We start from the raw sequence: 11411 nt of genomic DNA, 5'->3' as shown, positions 1-11411 counted from the left end.
GGATGGGGGTGGAATTCCCATCTTGCAACCGAGAATTCCCTGATAATAAACGTCGAGTGCCGAACGCGGTTGAGGCGCAGGAGCCCACCCAACGGAAGCAGCTCACTGGGACATTCAGAACAATCTGGAAAGTGGGCACGGGCAGCCCCAGACGTCATCCCCGGACCCTGCTGCCCAGCAGCGCCCGGACGCGAGCGCTGTCCGTGTCCCAGCACCGAAGTCGGCGTTTGGCCGCAACGTCCCCAGGCCCTGCTCCTCCCACGCCGCCGCGGAGCGGATCTTCCACAGAAACTACACACAAACGTCCGTTCCGAGAGCGACCTGCTTTCTCTGAAGGCGTCGCGGCCAGAGCTCGCCTTCCTGTAGCTCCCAGGCCGGACGCCAGCTCTCTCCTAGCAACCGCGGCCTCTGGCGACAGCCGCCCGGGCACCACCGGAAGCCTCTTCGCCTGCGCGGAGAGGCGCGGGTACGTGACTTCCGCTCGCGCGCGGCGGAAGTCAGGGGGCGGGGCTTGTGTGGTGGCGTCACGGGGCGGGGCCTCGGGTGGCGGGAAGAGGAGGCGCGAGAATGGAGGTGGAGGCCGTCTGCCGTGGCGCGGGCGAGCTGGAGGCCCAGGACCCTGCTCCTTCCTCCAGCAAGGCCCCCGGCAGCGCCGGCCACTACGAGTTGCCGTGGTGAGGTCCCAGGCCGTAAAGAATGGGCGCATTTGGATGTGAGGGTGGGCGAGTGGCGGCCCGTGCTCTGGAGAAACTCGGGGGGCAGGGGCTCGTTTTGGGGGATCCCGAGGGAGGAGGAGACCTCGGGGGGCATCGAGATGATTTCAGGAAGGCGAGGGACATGGATCGAGAGTGGCCGGCCTAAACTCTGCGAGCGGAGTCTCGCTCACAACAATGCTTATGACAATTAGGGCTATCCCAGGCGGCCACCTACTCTGACCTAGTTGGTTTTTTCAAAAGTTTTTGTGGATAGTAGTGTATGACCTCGTGTTTTTAAAAACCTCGGTCTTTTAAAAAAAATTGATTACATGTTCAAAATATTTTGACTGTTAGGTTCAATAACATTTACATTTGAAATTTGTTTTTTAAATCGAGACGGGGGTTTTGCTGTGTTGCCTAGGCTGGTGTCCAATTCCTTGGCTCAAGTGATCCTCCTGCCTCAGCCTCCCAAGTAGATGGGACTACAAGGCATGCAACACCATGCCCAGCTAATTTTTTTGTTTCTTCAGATGGAGTAACGTTTTGTCACATAGGCAAGAGTGCAACGGTGTGATCTTGGCGCACTGCAACCTGCATCTCCCGGGTTCAATCACTTCTCCTGCCTCAGCCTTTCTAGTAGCTGGAATTACAGGCGTGTACTACCACGCCCTGCTAATTTTGTATTTTTAGTAGAGACTGGGTTTCACTATGTTGGCCAGGCTGGTCTCGAAGTCCTGATCTCAAGTGATCTATCCGCCTCGCCCTCCCAAAGTACTGGGATTACAGGCATGAGCCACTGCGCCCAGCCTAGATCTACAGTTTTTGTCTAGCCAGCCATGCTGTATATTTGGCACATGTCTGCAGAAACTGGCAGGTAATCCTTGCCTGGCATGGTGGGTCATGCCTGTAAATCCCAGCACTTTGGAAGGCTGAGGTGGACGGACCACCCAAGGTCGGTAGTTCGAGACCAGCCTGACCAACATGGAGAAACCCCATCTCTACTAAAAATACAAAATTCTCTGGGCCTGGTGGCGCATGCCTGTAATCCCAGCTACTCAGGAGGCTGAGGCATTAGAATCGCTTGAACCCGAGAGGTGGAGGTTGCAGTGAGCCAAGATCGCGCCATTGCACAAGAGCGAAACTCTGTCTCAAAAAAAAAAGAAACTGGCAGGTAAGGGATGAGAAAGGAGCTTGGCTGCACCCATGTTGTCACACCAAATGATGTCAGTGTTGTGTGTGCTGGGCCTCTTGTGACGGGCAGACAGGGTTGCAGCACGGTGTCCCGTTGCTCCAGATGGCCTGTGCTGGCCCTGCTCCAGCAACAACAGGTGTTTCTCTGCTGTAGCAGGTTTGAAGCCTTTGCTGTACAATTCTCATGCCTTAACTTTTCAAGTGGCACTTGGGCATCTTAATTACATTTTATTTATTTATTTATGAAACAGAGTCTCACTCTGTAGCCCAGGCTGGAGTGTAGTGGCGCGATCTCAGCTCTCTGCAACTTCTGCCTCCCGGGTTTGAGCTATTCTCGTGCCTCAGCCTCCCAAATAACTGGGATTACAGACGCACACTACCACATCCGACTAATTTTTGTATTTTTAGTAGAGATGGGGTTTCACCATGTTGGCCAGGCTGGTCTCAAACTCCTGACCTCAAGTGATCCACCCACCTCAGCCTCCCAAAGTGCTAGGATTACAGGCGTGAGCTACCGTGCCCGGCTGGCATCTTATTACATTTAAAACCTGCAACTGTTTGGCATAGTTGTACTGAATGTATGTAATTTTCCAACAAAGCTCTCAGGATGACCCTTAAGTGCTTTTTGTGGGGTAGTGTGAAGATAACCATGTCAGCATTTTTATGCATTTTCTTAACAGGGTTGAAAAATATAGGCCAGTAAAGCTGAATGAAATTGTCGGGAATGAAGACACTGTGAGCAGGCTAGAGGTGAGTGGCTGTTTTTTGTTTTTTTGGTTTTTTTGTTTTTTTTGAGACAGAGTCTTGCTCTGCCGCCCAGGCTGGAGTGCAGTGGCGCGATCTTGGCTCACTGCAAGCTCCGCCTCCTGGGTTCAAGCTATTCTCCTGCCTCGGTCTCCCCAGTAGCTGGGACTACAGGCACACGCCACCACGCCCGGCTAATTTTTGTATTTTTAGTAGAGATGGGGTTTCACCACTGTTGGCCAGGCTGGTCTCGAACTCCTGACCTCATGATGTGCCCACCTCGGCCTCCCTAAGTGCTAGGATTACAGGTGTGAGCCACCATGAGCGGCCTTGAGTAGCTTTTTAAAAGATGACCTAAGGCCAGGCGCTCACACCTGTAATCCCAGCACTTTGGGAGGCTAAGACGGGCAGATCACTTGAGGCCAGGTGTTCGAGATCAGCCTGGGCAACATGGTGAAACCGGTCTCTACGAAAAAATTTAAAAATGAGCTGAGTGTGGTGGCGCATGCCTGTAGAGTCTGAGGTTCAAACTGGGCGTGGTGGCAAGTGCCTGTAATCCCAGTTATTCGAGGCCAAGGCAGGAGGATCTCTTGAGCCCAGGAGTTTGACACTGCAGTGAGCTGTGATCACGCCACTGCACTCTAGCCTAGGTGACAGAGTGAGACCCTTACTTTGAGAAACAAAAAGAGTTTGGGCTTCATAGTGAGGGCAGGGAGGAGTCAAGAATTTCAGTTAGGTAAAAATGTTTCAATAGGGCCGGGTGTAGTGGCTCACACCTGTAATCCCAGCACTTTGGGAGGCCAAGGTGATTGGATCACCTGAGGTCAGGAGTTCACGACCATCCTGGCCAACATGGCGAAACCCTGTCTCTACTAAGAATACAAAAAGTTAGGCAGGCCTGGTACTGGGTGCCTGTAACCCCAGCTACTCTGGAGGCTGAGGCAGGAGAATCGCTTGAACCCGGGAGGCGGAGCTTGCAGTGAGCCAAGATCACGCCATTGCACTCCAGCCTGGGCAACAAGAGCAAAACTCCATCTTAAAATAAAAGAGGCCGGGCGCGGTGGCTTATGCCTGTAATCCCAGCACTTTGGGAGGCCAAGGTGGACAGATCACGAGATCAGGAGATTGAGACCATCCTGGCTAACATGGTGAAACCCCATTTCTACTGAAAATACAAAAAAATTAGACAGCCTGGTGGCGGGCGCCTGTGGTCCCAGCTACTCGGGAGGCTGAGGCAGGAGAATAGCATGAACCTGGGAGGCGGAGCTTGCAGTGAGCCAAGATCGCGCCACTGCACTCCAGCCTTGGTGACAAAGTGAGACTCCGTCTCAAAAAAAAAAAAAAAAATAGAAAGAAAAAAGCAGTTTTAGTAAGTGTTTAGGAAAGTGGTTGTGGTTACAGGATGGGAAATGGATTTGAATGGGAGCATGGAGATCACTTAATGGCCCATTGATAGCAATCAGACAAGATAATGAGAAAGTGGTAGCAGGGATGGAGTGAAGTAAAGGACACTGGAGACGAAGAGGAGGATGGTGAAGCCCTGGTAATATTGAAGTACCCGGGGTGAGGATGAGGCCAAACCAAGATGATGGTGACCTCAGCTTCGTGGCATGGACAGTCCCTGATGGGAAACATGGGTGAGGCCTCAGGTTTGTACAGGAGAATGAAGTGTTCAGTTTTGAAGATGCCCAGGTGAGTTCCTGTAGTCCCAGCTACTCCGGAGGCCAAAGCAGGAGGATTGCTTGAGCCTGGGGATTCAAGACTGCAGTGAGCCTTGATCACACCACTCCACTCCAGCCTGGGTGACAGAGCCAGACTGCATCTCTAAAAGAATAAGAAATGAGGTGGATGGGGCATCCACGTGGATAAATTTGTAGCCACGTTTATTACACGGGCTGTGTGGCTGGGGAGATTCAGCTCCTCAAGCCTACAAATTAACTGGGTTTTGTGTTTTTTTTTTTCTTTTTGAGACAGGGTCCCACTCTTGCCCAGGCTGGAGTGCAGTGGCGCAATCACAGCTCACTGCAGCCTCCACTTCTCAGGCTCAACTGATCCTCCCATTTCAGCCTCCCGAGTAGCTGGGAGTACAGGCGCACACCACCACACCTGGCTAATTTTGTTTATTTTTTGAGGAGACAGCGTCTCACTATGTTGCCCAGCCTGGCCTCTAACGCCAGGCCTCAAGTGATTGTCCTGCCTTGGCCTCCCAAAGTGCTAGGATTACAGGCATGAGCCACTGTGCTCAGCCGAGTTTTAACCTGCTTGTTTGTTCTTTCTTCTATCTTTTTAATCTGGTCATCCAGAATCAAGTTTTAACCAGTTTTAATGATCATTTTTGCTGTAGGTCTTTGCAAGGGAAGGGAATGTGCCCAACATCATCATTGCGGTGAGTACCCAGCCCTGGGCCTGTTGAGTGTCTCCGTGTCTCATCCCACTGCGCGTTGAAGTACTTTTTTGTGCATAGCCCTCCCTGCCTGGAGAGCCCCTTACCATTCCTATGGCAAAGGGAAGCATTTCTTTCAAGTTAGTTGGGAGGCCTGGGGTTGGTTGCTGTATTTTTTTTTTTATTTTATTTTTCCCTGAGACGGAGTCTCACTCTGTCACCCAGGCTGGAGTGCAGTGGTGCAATCTCTGCTTGTGGCAACCCCTCTCTCCCGGGTTCAAGCGATTCTCCCACCTCAGCCTCCTGAGTTGTTGGGATTACAAGTACCTGCCACCACGCCTGGCTAATTTTTTTGTATTTTTAGTTAGAGACGGGGTTTCGCCATGTTGGCCAGGCTGATCTCGAACTCCTGACCTCAGGTGATATGCCTGCCTCAGCCTCCCAAAGTGCTGGGATTACAGGTGTGAGCCACTGTGTCCGGTCAGCTGTGTTGATCTGTGTGTGCTGTGTGTGGGATGCGGGGGTCAGAGGGGACAGAGGAACATGCAGCGGTGAGCAGAACTCAGGAGCTATCTGCGGTCCTTCTGGTGGTTTGTAGTCTTTACTGGAGTTCTCCTTCCCAGGGCCCGCCAGGAACCGGTAAGACCACGAGCATTCTGTGCTTGGCCCGGGCCCTGCTGGGCCCGGCACTCAAAGATGCCGTGTTGGAACTCAATGCTTCAAACGACAGGTAGGTCTTAGAGTCAGACCTGCAGTGGGGCGGGTGCTCTGCACTGAGAATTGTTACAGAAACAGCCTTTCTCAGCATTGGGTTGTATTCAAAGTTGGCCTTGCCAGCTATGTGATTTCCTCCACCCCTTCCCAGTGAAAGAGCATTGCTCACTTGTCAACTTGCTGGTTTATTATTTTTTTTTCTTGGAAATTTTCAAAAACTTTTTCTCAGCTGGGCACGGTGGCTCACACCTGTAATCCCAGCACTTTGGGAGACCAAGGCCGGTGGATCACCTGAGGTCAGGAATTTGAGACCGTCCTAGCCAACATGGTGAAACCCCATCTCTACTAAAAATACAAAAATTAGCTGGGTGTGGTGCCGGGCGCCTGTAATCCCAGCTAATTAACATGCAAATTACCATTTCATATAAGGGGCTTGGGCATAAGTGAATTTTGGTGTCTGAGGAGGGGCCTAGCACCAGTCCTCAGGAACACCGAGGGATAGCTGCATATTGTTCAGTCTTTGATTCTTCAGTTTGGGAAAATGTATGGAGGATATTGGCATCTGAAGATTCATAGTCTGAGATTTTGCTTATATGATCAGTTTCACCATCAGCAGAGTCTAGAGTGTCGCTATTGGTGTCTCTGCAGTTCTTTTCTTTTCAGTTCTTTCTTTCTTTCCTTTTTTTTTTTTCTGAGGCAGAGTCTCGCTCTGTCACCCAGGCTGGAGTGCAGTGGCACGATCTCGACTCACCATAACCTCCTGGGTTCAAGCGATTCTCGTGCCTCAGCCTCCCGAGTAGCCAGGAGTACAGGAGTGTGCAGCCACGCCCAGGTAATTTTTGTATTTTTAGTAGAGATGAGGTTTCACCATGTTGGCCAGGCTGATCTTAAACTCCTAGCCTCGAGTGGTCCACCTACCTCGGTCTCCCAAAGTGCTGGGATTACAGGTGTCAGCCACCATGCTTGGCCTACATTGCAGTTATTTTCTGATTCACCTAATAGTTAGGAAGAGTCCTGTCAGTTTTTTTCTCTTGCCTGTTGTGGGTGGAAAATGAAAAATTTTGAATTCTTGGCTGTGGTCAGTGAACGCTTACAAGATAACAAAGGTGGTGTATTTGCACTTCTGTTATATCTTTTGAAAGATAATACGGTATCTCAAGCAATGCAGTTAAAAAACTGAAGGATGAGGATTTTTTTTTTTTTTTTTTTGAGACAGAGTCTCTAATTATTGCCAGGCTGGGGTGCGGTGGTGCGATCCTGGCTCACTGAACCTGGGAGGCAGAGGTTGCAGTGAGCCAAGAGGGTCACTACACTCAAGCCTGGATGACACAGCGAGACCCTGTCTAAAAAAAAAAAAAAAAGTGTATATTTTCTTTGTTCTTTGAAAGAACTCCAAGAAGGAACAAATGCATAAAATCTCAATCCTTATAAATAGTTATAATTGCCCCCCCAAAAAACTCAAAAATGGAAATTGGGTCTTGCAGTCCCTGATACACCGATTGTTTAAAAGTCCTCGTAGGCCGGGCGCGGTGGCTCAAACCTGTAATCCCAGCACTTTGAGAGGCCGAGACGGGTGGATCACGAGGTCAGGAGATGGAGACCATCCTGGCTAACACAGTGAAACCCCGTCTCTACTAAAAAATACAGAAAAACTAGCTGGGCGAGGTGGCGGGCACCTGTAGTTCCAGCTACTCGGGAGGCTGAGGTAGGAGAATGGCGTAAACCTGGGAGGCGGAGCTTGCAGTGAGCCGAGATCCATCCAGCCACTGCACTCTAGCCTGGGCGACTGAACGAGACTCTGTCTCAAAAAAAAAAAAAGTCCTCGTGAAGGCAACTGAATTTGTCTCAGAAGGTGCCGGTAAAATCTTGTTATTCTTTCAGGGGCATTGACGTTGTGAGGAATAAAATTAAAATGTTCGCTCAACAAAAAGTCACTCTTCCTAAAGGCCGACATAAGATCATCATTCTGGATGAAGCAGACAGGTAGAGTGCTTTGCCAAATATATTTTGACCTTGATCTCTAAATCTCTTTTTGGACTTTATTCAATCAGGATAAAAAGCACTTTTATGGTAGATTTGTTTATATCTTCAACAAGCAATTTAATAGGTGCCTGCACCTTAAATCTTTTCTTTATTAAGTAACTTACAGACATTTGTCTAAGATAGTCATTCATGTAATGTGCTGGTTTCAGCATCTCTTACATTAATAATTTAAATGAAGTGTTTTTTGTTTTTGTTTGTTTGTTTTGAGATGGAGTTTCTACTTGTCACCCAAGCTGGAGTACAGTGGCACAATCTCTGCTCACTGCAACCTCCGCCTCCCAGGTTCAGGCAGTTTCCTGGCCTCAGCCTCCCAAGTAGCTGGGACTACAGGCACCTGCCACCATGCCCAGCTAATTTTTGTGTTTGTATTTGTATTTATTTATTTTTTGAGACAGAGTCTCGCTCTATCACCCAGGCTGGAGTGCAGTAGCGTGATTTCAGCTCACTGCAACCTCCACCTCCCAGGTTCAAGTGATTCTCCTGCCTTAGCCTCCCAAGTAGCTGAGACTGCAGGCGCACACCACCACGCCCAGCTGATTTTTGTATTTTTAGTAGAGATGGGGTTTCACTCTGTTAGCCAGGATGGTCTCAATCTCCTGACCTCGTGATCCGCCCGCCTCAGCCTCCCAGAGTGCTGGGATTACAGGCGTGAGCCACCAAGCCCAGCCTAATTTTTGTATTTTTAGTAGAGACGGTTTCGCCACGTTGGCCAGACTGGTCTCGAACTGCTGACCTCAGGTGATCTACCTACCTTGGCCTCCCAAAATGCTGAGATTATAGGTGTGAGCCACTGTGCCTGGCCTGTAAAATTTTTTATTGTGGTTAAATGGACATAATTAACCGTAACATAAAATTTACCATTTTAACTGTTTTGAAGTGTACATTTCAGTGGCATTTAGTACATTTGCAATGTTGTGCAACCATCACAACACTGTGGTTGGTATAAATGAAGAGTCTGAGTCCAGGCTTGGTGGCTCACACCTGTAATCCCAGCACTTCAGGAGGCCGAGGCAGGCGGATCACCTGAGGTCAGGAGTTTGAGACCAGCCTGACCAACATGGAGAAACTTCGTCTCTACTGAAAGTACAAAATTAGCCGGTATGGTGGCACATGCCTGTAATCCCAGCTACTTGGGAGGCTGAGGCAGGAGAATTGCTTGAACCTGGGAGGCAGAGGTTGCTGTCAGCTGAGATCACACCATTTGCACTGCAACCTGGCCAACAAGAGCGAAACTCCATCTCAAAAAAAAAAAAAAAAAAATTGAAATGACATTAAAAAAAGAATATAGAACCCTAACGCTATAACGTTGTGTTTTTGTTGTTGTTTCTGAGACAGGGTCTTACTGTGTTGCTCAGGCTAGAGTACAATGGCACAATCATAGCTCACTGCAGCCTTGAACTCTTCGGCTCTAATGATCCTCCACCTCAGCCTCCCAAGTAGCGGAGACTACAGGCTTGTGCAACTGCAACCAGCTTTTTTTTTTTTTTTTCCCCCTAGAGGCAGCGTCTCACTATGTTACCCAGGCTGGTCTCAAACTCCTGGCCTCAAGTGATCTGTCTGCCTCGGCCTCCCAAAGTGCTAGGATTGCAGGCATGAGATGCTGTGCCCGGCGAAATAAATTTTTTTTAGGACCAGGTGTGGTGGCTCACGCCTATAATCCCAACATTTTGGAAGGCTAAGGTGGGCGGATTGCTTGAGGTCAGGAGTTCAAAACCAGCCTGGCCAACACAGAAACCCTGTCTCTACTAAAAATATAAAAATTAGCCAGATGTGGTGGCACCCAGGCTGGAGTGTAATGGTGCCTGTAATCCCAGGTACTAGGGAGTCTGAGGCAGGAGAATCGCTTGTTCCTGGGAGACAGAAGTTGCAGTGAGCCGAGATGGTGCCAGTGCACGCCAGCCTGGGCAACAGAGCAAGACTGTCTCAAAAAAAAAAAAAATTTTTTATAATGTAGCAGTAATTCATGTTCTTTGAAGAAAATTTAGAATATATTAATAGTTTGCTGTGTTTTTATTTATTTATTTTAGTTGGAGTCTCACTCTGTTACTCAGGCTGGAATGCAGTGGCATGATCTTGGCTCACTGCAACCTCTGCCTCCTGGGTTCAAATGATTCTCCTGTCTCAGCCTTGCGAGTAGCTGGGACTACAGACGTGCGCCACCACGCCCAGACAATTTTTTTTTTTTTTTTGTATTTTTAGTAGAGTTGAAGTTTTGCCATGTTGGCCAGGCTGGTCTTGAACTCCTGATTTCAAGAGATCTGCCCACCTTGGCCTCCCAATGTGCTGGGATTACAGGCATGAGCCACTATGCCCGACCATTAATAGTTTGCTTTATTTCTTCTCTTTTTATACACTATCAATGTTTACATAGTTGAGATCATAATATATATAATTTTTGTATCCTGGTTTTTCCTTTTAATGTTACAGGCCGTGCTCTGCATTATGATAATCTGGTAAACAGGCTTTTTTGTATTTTTTTTAAATTTTTTGTAGAAATAGAGCTCTAACTATGTTGCCCAAGCTGGTCTCAAGTGGTCCTCCTGCATCAGCCTCTTGAGATGGGAGGATGGCTTGAGCCCAGGAGTTCGAGGCTGCAGTGAGCTATGATCACACCATTGCACTGCAGCCTGGGTGACAGCAAGAACCTGTCTCTTCAGGCGGATCACGAGGTCAGGAGATTGAGACCATCCTGGCTAACACAGTGAAACCCCGTCTCTTCTAAAAATACAAAAAAATTAGCCGGGCGTGGTGGCGGCCGCCGGTAGTCCCAGCTGTTCGGGAGGCTGAGGCAGGAGAATGGCGTGAACCCGGGAGGCAGAGCTTGCAGTGAGCCAAGATGGCACTACTGCACTCCGGCCTGGGCGACAGAGCGAGACTCCGTCTAAATAAATAAATAAATAAATCAACTGAGCGAGACTCCATCTAAATAAATAAATTAATTAATTAAAATTGAAAAAGAACCTGTCTCTTTAAAGAAAAAAAGGAAGAAAGGAAAGTAGGCAGCTGGTGTCATGACTCTTCTCTTGAATTTGATGTCATGAAGGGCTGGAGAGGAACCGATTCCCACAAGTGTGATGGCAGCCCCTCTAGATGGTGGTTTTCGTGAATTTCACTTGAGGGCTGTTCTGATGCTGTGGGTACTAAATGCAGTTTGCACAGTCTTTGAGAGAGCGGCCTGCGGGTTTTAGCATTAGAGCAGTGGCCTATGTACTTCTGATGAGACCCTCATTTGGAACGTTGGGCATTTCTCTGTCCTGAGTTTTTGTGTACGGAGCGGTTTGTGTCGCACGGGCCCTGGGTCCCACTTACAAACCTGTTTTTCTTCTCAGCATGACCGATGGAGCCCAGCAAGCCTTGAGGAGAACCATGGAAATCTACTCTAAAACCACTCGCTTCGCCCTTGCTTGTAACGCTTCGGATAAGATCATCGGTGAGTGGGAGCTTTGGGTGGCTGGGGGTCCACGTGGGGCTCACCTGGGCTTTTTTCTTTTTTATAGGCATGGTCTCCCTCTTCGCTCAGGCTGGAGTGCAGTGGTGCCATCACAGCTCACTGCAGCCTCAAACTCCTGTGCTCAAGTGATCTTCCTGCCTCACCCTCCCAGCAGCTGAGACCACAGGCCTGTGCCACCACACCTGGATTT

General features: G+C 49.1%; 1 protein-coding gene across 3 annotated transcripts in view; it reads left to right on the top strand.

The window, feature by feature from the left end:
- Positions 1–498: 498 nt before the first annotated feature.
- RFC2 (replication factor C (activator 1) 2, 40kDa) overlaps positions 499–11411 on the top strand; it is a 20179-nt gene continuing 9266 nt past the window's right edge. For 2 of the 3 annotated variants that reach the window (XM_011930723.1, XM_011930716.1), the window contains exons 1-6: positions 499–674; positions 2567–2636; positions 4975–5016; positions 5637–5743; positions 7609–7710; positions 11100–11200. In XM_011930723.1, coding sequence (XP_011786113.1) covers positions 568–674; positions 2567–2636; positions 4975–5016; positions 5637–5743; positions 7609–7710; positions 11100–11200 — 529 coding nt within the window. In that variant the 5' untranslated portion in view covers positions 499–567. The remainder of the gene's footprint in view (positions 675–2566; positions 2637–4974; positions 5017–5636; positions 5744–7608; positions 7711–11099; positions 11201–11411) is intronic. The other variant, XM_011930733.1, reaches the window with a different exon arrangement.

Source organism: Colobus angolensis, unplaced genomic scaffold, assembly GCF_000951035.1.
Source record: "Colobus angolensis palliatus isolate OR3802 unplaced genomic scaffold, Cang.pa_1.0 Scaffold120, whole genome shotgun sequence".
NCBI lineage: Eukaryota > Metazoa > Chordata > Mammalia > Primates > Cercopithecidae > Colobus > Colobus angolensis.
Note: the sequence above shows the minus strand (reverse complement) of the source record. Positions and strands in the feature narration are given on the sequence as shown.